We start from the raw sequence: 16242 nt of genomic DNA, 5'->3' as shown, positions 1-16242 counted from the left end.
CACAAATCACTATACATGACAATCCATTGATCTGTCACTTGACTGATGAGGGGACATTTTCTGCAGCAGAGAGGTTTCATTGATCAGTGGAGTTGATTTAGGGTTTCCATCACCTACTAGTGTCCACTTCCAGGTTCATGTTTGGGCAAGAGCTGACAGCTTATTGAAACAAGTGATCTATCTTCATGGGAGGATCTGGAGAAATATCCAAAGGGTGGCATGAGGAGTTCACAGAGTATCAAAAGTATATATGCTGAGGATCGCAAACAAACATGTATGTCAATATTTGCTTGAAAAAGCCCCAATAGATCACAATGGGAATAACAGAGGCTGCTAGTAGAGATGAAATACTGCATTTCCAAATCTTCATACATCCTGTCATCCAACTGTGGTAATGTTGTTTATTTCTCATTTCCATTCATTTTATTCAATGTTCTTAATACCGTATCTTCCTGCATGCACTCACACTTACACATTAGAGTTTTGGTCCTGGAAATTTTGGATGAGTCACCACTTTTCATTCATTAAACTGTCAAAAACTGGGTGGCAACTGGCAAGACGTTTTGGTCCCTGTAGATATGACCTTGACACTGACAAATCAAGCGTGGTCAATTAATCTGTACTGATCAGCCCGCAGAAACTGGTTCTGTACTAGATCATGTAGAGACTGACCAATAGATGGCATGAGGCTTCTACACTGGAATGACGAACTCTAAATAAAAAAAAAGTGCAGAAAAAAAAATTGAAATATTTCATATCGTCAGCCTCATAGTATAAGTCATATTTTTGATCAAATTGAGATACATGCGTAACTTTACTCTCCTAACATTACTGATTCCTTTTTTATCATTGGCTGTGACCTGAAAAAAATATTGGACTTAGGCAATTATGCTAAGAGGCTAACGATACGCCTCCTGAGAAGATATGCCTTCTGTTATTCTATATTGTATTTGTGTTAACTGTTGTATTCCATACTCAGACATCCTGTCATGCTAATGCTGTTTACATCTTATTTCCATTAATTGTACCTCATTTTCTTATCATATCTTCCTGTATTCCCACAGTCAGAGAAGTACAGTAATGTATTGTGCCATACAACTGTGGATTTCGCTGCCTGAGAATGTTGTACTGACAGAGGGTAAAATTGGTTTTAAGATTTTGTTAAAACAGTATTTTATGGAATGTGAGATTTTGCAGTTGTTTGTGATGGAGATGTTGGAGGATGTGATTTCAGTTGCTTTTTGGGTGACATCTCAAATATGTTTCCTTTTTTGCTGGTGTCTGGGAGTGTTTTTTGTTCACGTAAATTGTGAATTTTTTTTTTTTTCTTTCTTTTTTTAAATGCACCACTGGAAGAATAGCGACAGCTTTGCTGCAGCTAAAAGTGGCTCCAAATAAATAAAGAGACCTTAGAGATTTGGTCTTGTACACTTTTTTGATTAGTTGCCACATTTCATTACTTTTACTGTCAAAAACTGAGGTGACAAGTGGGTGTCTAGGCATTTTTGTCCCTTTAAATAGAATAGAATAGAATAGAATAGAATAGACTTTATTTTGCCATTTGCACAGATACATCGCTGTATAGGTACATTGGAATTCCTGTGCTTTTCCCTGAGTCACAGAGTTAAAATAAAGACATAAACAAGAATAACATAAAACCACAACTAAAACATAAACACAACTAAAACATATTAAAAAAAAGTAATTGCACAGAGAGATGCAAATACACACCCCTTAAACAAAATAATGAAGTAACATTGGCCACAATTTTACAAACTATTTCCGATGGCAACCAACTGACAATATTAGACTCTTCCTAAATTGGAAAAAACTCACTTTGAGTGAAAATAACAGCAGACAACTTACATTTGAAAGAGAAATATTACAAATATCTGATTCAAAGAGAAGCCTTCTGTAACTCTTATTACACCTTCCTCTAAACTGACTGAGTCTAAGGTGAACTGTTTGCGCCCCTATTCTAACACCCACGTGTAAACACTGTGAACGTTTCATGCCTGTGTGTACATCCACATCAGCGCATGCATGTGTACCAACATGCTTTTATATGGGGGTGTGTCCTGACAGAGGCAGAATGTGGAAGACCAGTATATGAGTACAATCAGTAAGCGGTGCACCGACAAGGAAACATTTTGCTTCCGATGTTTTGGGGGTTTTTTTGCGGTGCATTTTCACTAAACTCTCATGACTGTCAACAGGTGTGCGGTTGAAAATCTAATGCAAATGTCGAACATGCAAATTCAGCCAATCAGGATTCGACTCCAGCCTGGCAGATGTATCCAGCAGAATGTGGGTTGGTGGCATGGTTTTACAATGACACCACAAGTTTCAGATGACACTCACAATGGAGTGAATAGGGCAGTTACATTAAAAGTGACCAAACACACAAAGAAGAACAGGAGAAAATTGCCAAATGTCTTAATTGTTGACTACTGTTTACAACTATTGTGCCACAAACCTGTTTAACTTGTCTATGTGCGGCATTTCTGGACTCAATAGAACATAACCTTTAAAGGGGTCATATTTTGCTAAACCCACTTTTATTAGTCTTTGGTACATTTATTTGTGTATTTGGACCCTAATAGTTCAAAAAATTTTAATTTGAACCCTCCACGTGCTGCAAAGCTATTTTTATATTCAATTTGGCAAAAATCGAGTCGATTTCTACAACCTTTTTCAATTCCTTCTTAATTTGTTACATCTATAACTAGTTACGTCACAATATTTGCATATATAAGGTCAAGACTTCTGACAAACATTTCTCCGAGTACGCCATAACTGTTTGTCAGCAGCAGCGGTTGTAGTCCATACTGAAAATATGTCTAAACTTCGAGCAGATTACCTAAAATGTTCAGATGTTGGTTGTATTAATTAACACAAGTGGTTGAACAGGACAGAGCAGCACAGTCAACAACCTGGAGGGGGTGGGGTGTGAAGTGGCTCATTTGCATTTAAAGGGCCAGCGCTCAAAACAACCTTTCTGGTGTCATTACTCAGAAATAGGGTTGAAGACGGACCTGTGGAGTTGAATTAATGAAGAATTCAGACCCAAGCATAGCATTTACAGTTTATGTAGACCACAGGGAAATGTTTTAAAATGCATAATTCCATTTTGTAAAAAAAATAAAATAAAAATAAGAAAAAAATTTAAAAAATTTCTAAATCTGTTTCTGCACTTTATATTAACAGGTTTTTGTTTTGTTTTTTTTCTTTCACTTAAAGTCATTCTCTGTGTGTTGTATTATATTATTGTGTATGGCTATTGATTTGCACTTTATCTGGGATTAATAAAGTGTTTCTGACTCTGATTATTAATTATAGGCTTTCCTTAACAATGTGAACTAAAAGGCAAACACTTAAAACAACTTATCTGAAAGTATTTAAGAATCTAAAAAGCAGTTTTACTTGACATTCAGGAACAGTAGCATGGTATTCAATCGATTGGCCTGCAGCATTTTGGTCCTGTAATGTCCCAATGCAATGTTATGAATCCAGGAGGTGATCCTTTACCAACAGTTTTGTAATATTTGCATAATATTAGGCTACACACACAGAGGACAGAGATGATAATGAAAAATCAAGGTGGTTATGTTGTTTATGTTCAATCTTTTACACTCATTTTACGACAGAGAAGGCAAAACATGTCTTTTCCCATGCTATTTTTAAGAGAATTGGATGCAACGCAACAAAATGCACTGCAGAAACAAGCTTTTCTTCTATGGAACTGTATTTCACACAAGTTTAATTTCATCATTCTTTACTGCATTTCACTCTGATTTAATGCTGTAGAAGATTAGAGATACAGGAAAAAAAATTACATTAGTTTTATATGATCCAACATCCCACTTTGTTGTGTTTACATATTGTTATATCATTACACGTGTTCATATACTGTGTGAACACTACAAACAATAATACTTATGCAAGAAAATAGTCCGGAACTCGAATAAGGTAACGAAATGTGACAAAGTTAGAGAAATTTCGTATACAATAATTCATAAGTTTTACCTGTCTAATGATCATATTGTTAAAAGATTCAAAAAAGACATTGATGTGAAATGGACTTTCTGTTCTGTGAACACTGAAACAGTTTCTCATTTATTTTGGCACTGCCTGGATGTCCAAAGCTTTTAGTTTGATATTTGTAATTTTGTCGCTAGATACACTGAAAAAGATTTCAAGTTGTTTTGGAGAGATGTGCTTTTTGGCCTCTTTGATATTAATAGAAATAAGACCAATTCTAATGAAACATTCATTATTAACCTTATCATTCTTTTGGCAAAATTCCACATTCACAAATTCAAGTTCTCTCATCAAAAAAACTTCTTTTCTTGCTTTTCACAGTGAGATCAAACAGTACATTGACTCAATTAAGTTTTCTCTTCATCAAAAGGCAACAAGAACTGTGAACATCTGTATACATTTTGGCATTTTTTTGTAAACCCTTACACCCCCTGGCAAGTTATGTGATATGTTTCTAATGTTTTTATGTTATGTTAAATACTTGTAATTCTACATTGTCGCACAGTTTGTTATTATTTGCTGAAGATCTTAATCTTTGTAAAACTGACAAATGATATATAAACTACATAAAAAATGAAAAGAAAAAAAAAAAGGTAACGAAATATGTTACAAATTCCATTGATGGTATGTTTTTGTTTTTGGTTTTTTTTTTATTTTTTATTCATAGTGAAAAACATCAAAAGTAAACATTCCCTGACAGAGTTACATAAGGTAATAAGGTTTTTCTTCACATTTGGAGTTCATTCCGTACACTTCAATCTCCAAAGCCTCTTCCTCTCTGACAACAACCCGGAAAACACGGACGGACCAGATTTCTCCGACATCCCCAGGTCCACCCTGAACTTCCCCTCTACATTTGAGGACATTTACTTCACGTGTGTGAGTAAACTGTCCACATATCTGCATATTAAGGGAAGGTACAGTAAACGCACCACGGCCACGTCCGTGAAGTTAACATTACGGGGCGACTTGAAGACATGAATCTGTATTTTCTTACCTTTAAAGCCTCTGTTTTGGTGAATTTCAGCTGGTGAGTGAACGGGTTTTTGTGGACCCTGAACGCGTCACTGTCGGACTGTTTCATTGCTGACAAACGGACACACTACAAATAAAATTAAATTAAAACAAAAGTCCTGCCGCGTCTTGTTTGTTTAGTTTTTCTTTCTGTGTCGTAGAAAAAGTCTTGTTTAATCTTCGTGGGACATCCTCTCTGTGGAGGAGAGACGTTGCGTGTGATGCTGTCTGAGTGACGAAGAGGAGTTTAGTTCACTTACACACACACACACACACACACACACACTGGGAATAGTAGGCTGAGGGACTTCCGGTAAGTCCTTTCACAATAAAAGGGGTGACGCTGTAATTTATTTTTCCACATAACATTAACGAGGCAGAAATAACCGCTGGTATAGAAAGTATGTGTTGTATGTTTGACGTATTTTTATTTCAGTTGATAGGGTTTTCCCGGAAGTATGTAGGGCAAATAATAAAGTGAAAAACAATGCTCGCAATTTTCATTATTGTTTATGATTTTGTGATTGTTCTTCATTTGAGATCAAATCACTGCTTAAACTTAAATGTATAACTTAGCAATTTAAAACCCAAGCAAACAATTCAGTTGTATGTTGTTTTCATGTCCACACAAGATCACTTCCAGTGTATGCACTTACCTTTTCAATGGGCACGTTTGTTTGTTTGTTTGTTTGTTTGTTTGTTTGTTTGTTTGTTTGTTTGTTTTATGTGTTGTTATGCAATAACTTATGGGGAAAGTATGGGAATAAATGAGACCTGAATTCCCTCCTACCCCATTTGTAAATGAAACACATTTTGTAAATAAAGAATTTTAAATATTTAAATGAAGTCATCATGTGATTTACATTTTCTTTTCCTCAGAATGTAGAATGTCGTATTTTTTCTCGTCCATTTCCACATTTGTTGTTCTTCTTTACATGTTTGATTTGATTTGTTAAAAATTCTCCACTGAACTCGAAGTTAACCTATTGACCCCAGCTGAGCTCATAAACCCTGAGTGTCTCCATTTTCTTCTACTATATACATCTAAACATATGTTTCTTAAAGTGAAACAATATATGTTAGTTTAATCACTTCACAAATAATAATAATGTACATTAAATACATTATGATGTATTACTTGAATCTGGAGGTTGCAACTTGTTAAGCCATTTGACGGTTTTTGGTAACCATTTATTGCAATTTTTAGCCAACATGTATTTATGCGTATGTTTTTATGATGTGAAAATTATATAAATAAATAAAATATGTTAGCAACATACAAATAATTAAAGCAAACAAATAAAAGTGGTATATTATCTTATATTTTCTTTTGAGCCTTTTAAATCTAGTACTTTAATACGTCATCTTATATTCTTTTATAGTCCTTATTTCTGTATTTGTTGGGGGTTGTGAATTGAACCTCTATTAAATGTAAAATAAAAACAAAGGCTCTTTATATACTTGTATACTCCCGGGATGAGTTCCATTCTTTCCTTTCAAAATAAAAGCTGTGCAACTCTACACTAAACTTGAGAACAATGAGCATTTACAAAACTAAATAAAACAGCTGTTTGTGCAGTGTTGGATCTAATCTGTTTTACATGAGGTTTAAATTGATTCAGTGACAGATCCACAAAAATACTCAGTTTATCAATATGCCCTGTACCAAACACTACCAAATGCTGTTAATGTAAAAGAAGATCAATGTTCAAAAGTATTAATAGCAAAATGAAAATATTCTGATAAAAGTACAATTGGTTTTCTTTAAAAATTGCAAAATGTAGAGGTGCAGAAGAAAAAAGCACCTTTAAATCACTTTAGGTCTGTCCCACCTTATCCCCCTGTAGATTCACCTCATAGTTCTTGTTATGATTTAATACCAAAAAAATGTAGTAATTTTTATACTTGTTTTTTTTTTTTTTTTTTCACTTGCGTATGGTTCCAAGAGCAGGACTTTTACACACTGAAATAAATGATGGGCTACAGCAAATATATATATAATCACACTTTTACTTGGTGTGAAATTATGCCTCTATTCTTAAATATTTACAATAGATATTAAGTATAATTTGTGTACATATGAGCTATAATTTACATTGATCTGAGTTTAAGCTTTTATGTGGAGGGCATCACAAAATCAACATAAACTTTTCATTCTAAGTGACCTAAAAAAAAAAAAAATATTGCTGCTAATCATTAATTGTTGTGCAAATTCAACAACAACAAAACTCCAAATGACTCCCGTTGTTCATACATTTTTAATAAACATAGCGGTTTTCTTTGTGTCATTTATGGTGACTCAGTTATGAGTCATCACAATAATCCATCAAACAGACATTATGTGTTGTGTGTTTGAGATGTGTCCATGATAACGCCTTCAGTATATTTGATGTTGTACTTCCTCTTTCATTTGATCCACCCAATAATATTTGTTGAGTGACTTCACCAGATGACAGCAACTCCACATTCAAATGAAACTTTATTTACTCACAAAGCCACAGAGGATTGATCTTCACCATATCCATGATCTTAGATCTGGATATTTCATGAAATATTTTCATTTCATTTAACCCATAGAGACTCAGTGATATTTTTGTGGCAGCTCCCAAATGAATATTTCTCTATATTTAACCTACTTTAAGTGTTTTATCTCCATTTGCTATAATATTATGCTCTTTATTTTGAGTTTTTTCAGTGTAAATCATGTATTTTCCTATATTTAATTCACTGATCATGTAGACGTTCATAAAAGCTCAGCGTACATTCAAAGGTTAATATATCAAAATGGAGAAAACTGAAGAAAATGTGGCTTTTTCAGTAAAATATATCATTAACTGAACATAAATCAGGTGTGTCCATTTACTATCACTGATCCAATTCCATGGGTTTCACTGATGAATCAATGCTGTAGAAGATGACGATGTTTCCACGTTCACTATGGAGCCTCTGAACGTCCAAATGGGTCATATCTGATGACCATGAAAAGATGACAAACTGCATTTTACACCAGATATTGACATGGGTTGATAGGATTTGTGGATCAACAGATATTAAACAGTTTAGGTCAGTAGATGGTCTTGGTTACTAGTGGCTGTTTGGGTCTTTGTGGGTTAAAGGAATAATGCTGAGTGATCCCATTATTTCTGGGAAACAACCTTTAAAAACCAAACTGTTTGTAAATTTGAGATACACATTCATCTCAGATCATGCCCTTTAGTGCCAAAATACATGGTAAACTACCCTGCTCTGTAGAAATGTCTGATACAAACATTCAGATGCTCATACAGGTGTTTTGTCACTCCTCCTTTGGAAAATATTAACCTTCAATAAAACTATTCAAGTAGATTCTCCTGTTGGGAGGCTCAGGTTCTCATATGTATATTACATTCTGTCAGTACCATTAAGTGCTTCAGCACCTATTATGTCTTAAGTACTTCGGTCCATTTCATCATAAGAGCAAACAACATTCAGCAAAGGATTATGTAAAGATTTTATAGAATGAAGATACTGGAAAAGAATAACGAAGGAACCACTGAGTAGAAGGGATCGCATTCATAATCTATTACTGTGGTCTCACAAGAGAGCAAGAGGAGCCCCTGTTTGACCAGCTGATGTTGTGGCAGGTTGAAGTTTGTGTGTTTGGCTCCATCATGTGGTGGAACATTGGAAAAGAGTCTGTGGAAGCATTTACAAACAACAAATTTACACTAAAAACTGTAGCAAGGATTCCAAGCCCATTTGATTTAGGACAGTTCTGAGGGAAATATTGAACAAAGAAGGACGCAGTTGTTTGATGAATGGTGTGAGTGTTTGGTGAACAAAAAAAGAGAGAAAAAAAAACAAAAATCAACGGCCTAATCACAGTCAGGTTATGAACACGTGACAGATTCGATGTTGTCACACCTATAATTTTGTAAAATATTTTAAAACACAGGCCTATTCAACACTAATATTTACAATTACTTGCTTTAGTGCGTTATAGAATATATAAGGAGTACTTGGAAAGAAAATGGCTAAGCTGTCATCAATATATCTTTTCTGTGATTGGTGGTAGCTAATCCCAAATATCATCCACAAGCAATAGAATCTGCTGTGTTCAGAGAATATTTCTTGCATTTCTGCCATTTTCTCCTTTGTGTAAGAAGCTCCTCAGCCTCTTTGAAGTCCTTTCCCCCCTCTGAACAGTTTCTAACCTTAGCTCTCAAAGGAAAAGATGTTTTTTTAATGCTCTGAAAGGAAAATTATTTAAATAAATAGCAAATTTTTATGATTTTTTTAGGACACTTTATGAATGTAACCTCTGAAGTTTACATATAATGTGAGTTTGATTGTTTTTCCATATGCAGAGTAACTCCTCTTCAAATTTTAGGTAACTGAAAATCATATTTAAAATGTCATGTTATGCCTTTAATAGGTAGTGATGAAAAACAGCATTCAATTCTTGGGTAAATGTCTTAAGCAATGTAGCATAATCTAAAAGATCATATAGCATCACTGTCCTGTGAAAACCATGAACTCAAAGAGCAGGCCTGTTTTTAACTGTATGAAGAACCCACTTTCCAGCAAATCCAAGAGGATTTCTAATAAGAATTATAGACTTAAGAGGATGTCTTTTTTTTTTTTTTTTTAATCAATTACTCATTTTGATCTTAAAATGTCTAAAATTTCAATCAGTGTTTCCCAAAGTCTAAGAAGGCATCTGTCAAAGTTTGGTCTTCTCATTCAGTTTGTTATAGTGGAAATGAGGCAGAAAATATTCAAATATGAGAGAGTTGATAATTATCTATTGGTCTTTGCAGGTCTACAGCTTAAATACTCATTGGCGTCACAGACAAGTACTCATCTTAAACTTCAATATTTATTCAGTCTCTAAAATTACATGAATAAACTGACCATTTAAATAAAGTTTCTGTCTCGATTAACAGAACGGTAACAAGGCAATAATGTGTCTGACTTCTGAACTTTTCTATTTCCATCTAAAATGCTTTTGAAAGTGAAATTAAAGACAGTAATAGACGTTTCTTTTCAAAGAAAAAAAATACACAGCAAAAGGGAATCAGTACAACATTTTATTAGCATAGCACTGTTTCTGTAAATAGAAGACTCAGCAATCTTAAAACCCCGTCAGCATGTCACATTTCATCCCTGCCTCTGCTTATGTCTTGGATTTGTTTTGCAGAACACAAACAAATGTCCCCTACGTCGAACAAAGAAACAGTCTTTACAGCGCCTCTTCAGGGCAGTTTTGGTTTTCATTCCGGCAGATGGCTGGATACAGGGGAGAAGCTGACACTGTCCCAACAGAGAAGGTCGCCACAGAGCAGAGCAGCCGGGTGATGAGGAGAGGGGCTGGACTGGACCATGATACTGAACTCTGGATAAAGACGGCAGTAGTCTGCATGGAGCTGTGACGAGGCTGCAGAATCGTCTGTACGTGTTCGCTGCAGGTGAGGAGAAGCTAACAGTTATCCGGCTCATCTGGATAGCTTGGCGAGACAGGGAGGAGGCCAGGTGCTTCAGCAGGAGAGGTGCCATCATGAAGAAACCTGCACAGAGACAGAGACAGAGATAAACTAGCTGTAGAAGCAAGTTTTTGAGAAAATATATGGGGGAAAATTGATGGTTTGGCTTTTCCCATTCTGCAGAAAGCTATTCTATAGCTATAAGCTTAAAAATATAATTTAACTCCTGAATTGTAATGAACTTTTTTCCATGTTTTGGACACACACTTACACAAATACACATACATTCACATTTTGTTTTGTATTGGTATCGTGGCATGCTGCAGGTATATTGCCACATTGCATTGTGGGTGTTGAACAGTTTGTGTACCATGGGCTGTATTATGTATCATGGTCTGTATTGTGTGTGTGTGTGTGTGTGTGTGTGTGTGTGTGTGTGTGTGTGTGTGAGACAATAGTTAACTGCCTTTTTACATTCATTTTTGTTTTTCTGAAGTGCACCATGAGTGAAAGCTGTAGGCTGCAAAGTGCCTTTATCTATTAGTTTATGTTAATTTCTCAGCATATATTACTGTAACAAACTGTAATTGCCAAAATACAAATAACAGTTATACTTTTTCAAGTTCAATGGGCTGTCTCCCTATCCTCAACACAAAAAGTACTACAATTAACCTACATCATGTACGATTAAGGCAAAGTGAAAAAACAATAACAATACTGATCTCAGTATAATGTATCATTATGTGTGTTACTTAGGTAATACTTAATTTCAGCTAATTTCAGTCTTCTGTTCTTGGAACAAACACACGCAATATAACACTGTTTATGTCACAATTTATCAGGAACTCTTGAATGTTTACAATGCTCTGACCACAAGGAAGAATTTGAAAATACAAAAAAACAATCTGTACTTTAATTGAAAGTTAAAACTCTGCAGACTGTCTCTTTCACGCATTTATAATAAATGGAAAATACAACTATCAAACTAGATTAAAGCTTATCAGTTAAGTTTGTGAGTCAATATTGGGGGGGCGCTGCAGATTTCGACTACGTGTTCAGAATTGGCTAAATGAGCATGTGATCAAAATAAATGATCTACATGATTCCTGTAGCCAAATATTAGATTTTAAAACTAGCGTCACTTGTGCTAAATTGTTGAAATACTTCACATCCATGCTGTTAGTGTACCACACAGCCTGTTTGCCTGTCGCTAGCTGTGTAACATGTCAAGGAGAGGAGCATGTCACAGGGATCCGTTCTGCAAAGTCCATGAAAACGGCTAAAACATTAGTCCACAACGTCACACATTCTTATAAAAATCAAAACGGTAAGTACAAACCTTTCAGTAGTTGATAACAACTTCAAAATAGGGGTTATTCCCCTAAACCCACGACTATTCACCTCAACACGACAGCTACGTTGCTCCTGAATTGTGACTACAAGTACTTCCGGTTAATGTTAATAGTTACATTTTATCCAGCGTATTGTCTGTCAGACAGCGTTTCCCATTTGGATATGTTGGAAATTCTGATTTAATCTCGCACAGTTGACACTAATTCGATGCAACCGTAGTGTTTCCGTTTTATATGTATTAAACCTTAATACGAGCGCTTTTGTTGACAACAACTTAATGACAGGGTACGGTTCATACCTGAAAGGCAACACCCAGGGCACAATGTCCGAATCATACAAACACCCTCTGCAAAGCATGCTGGGAATGTAGACAGTTGTAAACATGGCGGCCGCACTGGGCAGAGTCCTGTCCTTCAGTAAAAATGTTAAGACGCTTGTCTCACCCTTGAGACTGACTGCTGTACCTGCTCACCGTTACAGTTTAGAGGTTTCCAGCACCGGCGAGCTTATCACTCACACTGGACAAGTAAGATTTAATGCGTTTTTTTCTGTGAATCACTATGTGCACTACCGACTGCCTTAACGTTTGCTAACTAACCTTTGCGTTGTGTTTGTGGAGCTAATGGCTAACACTGCTTCCATTATCGGACAACCCCAGCTCTTACACTACAGCATCATATGAGCTAGTACTCCACACAATTTATAATGTGTTATTTTCTATTTTTTCTGTAGGTGTTTGATGAAAACGATCCCAGGAGAGCCAGATTTGTTGGAAGGCAGAAAGAGGTAAGAGACGGCTGAACCAAAATGCCCTTAGTAGCTAAATTTTAGGAAAGGAGAACAGTGAGGCTTTCCTGTTGACGGTGCTGACTGTAAAAAATGATGCCGTTTCATTGGTTCTGTTGATATTCCAAATTACATCCATATGCTACGTCATCATTTGCACAATTATACACCATCCACAAAATCCTACACTAACAGGATCACTACACGATAAAATAATGTATTTTACATGCAAATATCCCCACTTTCTGTACTTAAACACATGTTTGACACTTACATCCAACATTCACAAGTTGATTTTAGGTCCTGTTTAGGTCATGTTTTCATCATAGTACCCTGTTCTTCTAATGGTATTGTAGTGCTTGAATCCTTTTCACTTAAAGACATTCATCTTTATGGATAACTAAAAATAAAAAACTATCATAATGACATATGGCTCCTTCTCTACTGCAATATTTCTTTGCAGTCGAATGTTTTAAAAGCAGTAGCATAATGTAGTAATGTGGAAACTATCAGCATCAGTCTCCTTGATCCTGTAATTGTATTTTATAATGTCACAATGTCCATTTCTATTCATTATTACAAATTATTTTCGTTAATCAGGCATTCATGCTTCATAGCCAACCATTCACTCCATCTTCACATTTTATCTTATTTATGAGCTTTACATTTTTCATAATAACTAGACATTATTAGACATGTAAATCTGTTAACCAATCTTGTTAAACTGTTAACCGATTGACTGATTTTCAGCTGTACTCCCACGTGTACTGATAGTCACAAATGACAAGAAGTACAACAAAACAAGTACTGTAGTATAACACATGTAATAGCACAACCCTGAAGTTCTTCTAAACAGGGAGAGCAATGCACATATACCAAAACAAAGCACCCTTAAGTTTATATGACTAACTTATATAAAGTACAGTCATGCATTTAACTATGATTTTTAAGCTGACTTTATGTGAATAATATTTCTCACGATCTATGAATACTGGCGGCGGACCATTCCACATGTGAGCTGTTCTCGTAGATATTGACAAAGCTTTCTACTGTTTGTGTTAAGGTGAATAAGAACTTTGCCATTAAGTTGGTGGCAGAGGAGCCGGTGTCTGAGGTCGGGACCAGAGTGGTGTCATGTGATGGAGGTGGAGGTGCTTTGGGTCACCCCAAAGTCTACATTAACCTGGTAAGGACATGTGCACATTTAAGTGGTTCATTCGGTTTGTTTGACTTTTTGGGACAAAACTTGAACACCACTAATTTAATGTTCATTCTGTAATGGTATGAACAGTGACATGTTGTTTGCAGAGAAGAGCTCTGTGTTTATGGTATTGAAACATGCAAATATTTACTCAGGCTGTGGCAGTGCCCTAAAATACACAGGCAGACTAGCAAGATCATCCTCAATAATTACTTTTTTTTTTAGCTTTGGAAAGACGTCTGTTTACTTTGCATTAATTTTCTGATGAATGCTGGATTTGAACATCTTGGATTTTTTTCCCTTTATCTCTCTACCCTGCTGCCAAAGGGACAGCTTAAGTGTGCTGGTGGTAAATGGCTCCAGTTCTCCAGTCTTATGCTAAATATGCAATATACAAGATTTCTGGATGCAAGTGAAGGCAGTTGACTAGACAATGTACTCTTTGCACATGTTCACCAATGCTAATATCATTTACAAGGTCACTCCCAAACAAGCAACAACTGTGTCCTGCATCAGAATCTGCACATCACGGGTGTCCATTTACAAGCTTTAAGTCAGAATACAGTTACAGTTAAGCATAGGCTCCCAGTGAAAATGTTCAGTCATGTCTTTAAAAAGATGTTCTGTTATTATTCTCATCATAGTGTTTAGAAGTAAAAAAAAAAACTGACTTTGAACCTAATGAACTTTTTAACTATGATGAAGTAAAAGAACAGGGTAACTTTAGGTTTTCTAAGATACACAACACCTGGATTGGTGGATCATTTGCAGCAGCATACATGAAAGACATGAAAGATTCTCCGTTGAATACAACCAGATATTCAGTGTATTCATTCATATTTAGCAGTGAAATTATTAAACCGCATAATTTTTTTCAATGTGAATTATTAATACTGAATGCAGTAAATTTGTAAGACATTTTAGTAGCAGGTGCAAATTTTTTTCTTTTTTCTATTTTTGTTTACCTTCACCCTGACAACTTGCATTTTTACTGTTGAAGTGTAAATGAGATTATGCTGATGTTTCACACAATGTAAATTCTAACTTTTTTCTTTTTTATGTCCTTCTGCTCAGGATAAAGACACAAAAGTGGGCACATGCGGCTACTGTGGATTACAGTTCAAGCAGAAGCACCATCACTGAAACAGCTGCTCTGTCTTTGCTTCCCTGTATAAATTGCCATAGTGGTTAATAAATTATAACTTGTCTGTTTGAGAGAGTGTTCTTTTTGATAGATAAATGGTGGTACGTACAGTAGGTGTAAGGTGGTAGATTGTTGATATCCTCCTGAGACCAGGGAAAATAAAAGTTTAGGCTTTTTTGCACATTAAATAATTGTCTTGATTGGAAACAGCGTGATGCAACAGTTTTTTCAGGTACTTTTTTTTTTCTTTCTTTTTACTTTTGCAGTGGACAGTGTTCTTTTTTTCTTTTTTTTGTAAGTAAAGCTTTGAAACTCCTCCCTTACATAGAACAAAAAGTCAGTCTGTCATTAGGTAGAAGTGATGAGTTGGTCTTGCTTATTGCAGTTCCCCATGTGACAGGCAGAGGTCAGCATTGCCCTGCATTGATGTTTGATGACTGAACAAAGATTGTGAAAGGTTGTTTGGGTCCTAAGTAAAAGCCATACTCTAGACTTGATTTTGCATTGAAATGACTGACACTAACTGGATTAAATGCAGCACTAATGGGGTTATTTGCATTTCGACTTTGCATTAGTTGGAGCCATAATGACACTGCTAATTAAAGGTACAATGTCCCTCCACTCAACTGGTATCCACATAAAGCTGGGCTTATTTCTTCGCCTGCATAAATAATTGAGTGCAGGTTTTTAGGCTGGCTTTCATCAATAAATATCCCAGATATGTCTTGTCTCCTGTTATCTGTAAGGGGCACTGAGAGAACCTTAGCATTCCTTGTGCATCAGCCCACCACAATCTGCGCTGTAGAGTCTCGCTCTGCCAAGCCTGGAAGACATCAGGAGGGAGCCGGCCTGATAAGACACAGCAGTGCGGAACAATACATGTTTGAAGAAGATCATATATATATTTCATCAGGCTTATTCTCCATAGACCTCTGCATGCCAAATTGGCCTGCGCTTGGCTCAGGCTCCAGACAGCACTAGCCTGTTCTGTCCCCAGTGATGCAGCCAGTGGAACTGCATTTTCCACACCATAGAGCTCAGGTTGGGAAGAGTAGTCAGCCTGATATAATTGGCCCTGGTGACTCTTGGAAGTAAGGCTGTATGCTGTAGTTAACCTCATCTATAGTCAGACCACTTTGGATGATTGAAGGGGAGAGAGGTGCATTGTTAAAATGAAGCAGGGAAGCCGGGTGGGTGTCAGAGAGCTGACTGGCTGGTCTTGCGGTTGGTAAGTCTGAGTG

At 36.0% G+C, this 16242-nt stretch overlaps 2 protein-coding genes and 1 long non-coding RNA gene across 3 annotated transcripts in view; 1 reads left to right on the top strand and 2 right to left on the bottom strand.

The window, feature by feature from the left end:
- The window catches only part of lpcat1 (lysophosphatidylcholine acyltransferase 1), a 39600-nt gene extending 34294 nt beyond the window's left edge, over positions 1-5306 (bottom strand). The window contains exon 1 of the mRNA XM_030147443.1: positions 5039-5306. Within this exon, the coding sequence (XP_030003303.1) occupies positions 5039-5125 (87 nt within the window). The 5' untranslated portion in view covers positions 5126-5306. The remainder of the gene's footprint in view (positions 1-5038) is intronic.
- Positions 1-16242, bottom strand: part of LOC115428416 (uncharacterized) — a 590809-nt gene that overhangs the window by 291668 nt on the left and 282899 nt on the right. The window lies entirely within an intron of this gene.
- Positions 12235-15072, top strand: ndufs6 (NADH:ubiquinone oxidoreductase subunit S6). The gene is made up of 4 exons (XM_030147451.1): positions 12235-12396; positions 12603-12656; positions 13720-13842; positions 14932-15072. Exons 1-4 carry the CDS (start codon positions 12253-12255, stop codon positions 14998-15000), a joined length of 390 nt encoding a protein of 129 aa, XP_030003311.1. The 5' UTR covers positions 12235-12252; the 3' UTR covers positions 15001-15072.

The sequence above is a fragment of the Sphaeramia orbicularis genome, chromosome 11, assembly GCF_902148855.1.
Source record: "Sphaeramia orbicularis chromosome 11, fSphaOr1.1, whole genome shotgun sequence".
Taxonomy (NCBI): Eukaryota; Metazoa; Chordata; class Actinopteri; order Kurtiformes; family Apogonidae; genus Sphaeramia; species Sphaeramia orbicularis.
The sequence above is the reverse complement of the archived record's forward strand: the minus strand, read 5'-3'. Positions and strand labels throughout refer to the sequence as shown.

What these genes read in the sequence shown, in the direction of transcription:
- ndufs6 (XM_030147451.1), top strand. Translation starts at nt 12,253, where the DNA reads ATGGCGGCCGCACTGGGCAGAGTCCTGTCCTTCAGTAAAAATGTTAAG. An exon ending in TTATCACTCACACTGGACAA is followed by an intron (nt 12,397 to 12,602) that starts GTAAGATTTAAT and finishes TTTTTTCTGTAG; the next exon opens with GTGTTTGATGAAAACGATCC. An exon ending in CCAAAGTCTACATTAACCTG is followed by an intron (nt 13,843 to 14,931) that starts GTAAGGACATGT and finishes CCTTCTGCTCAG; the next exon opens with GATAAAGACACAAAAGTGGG.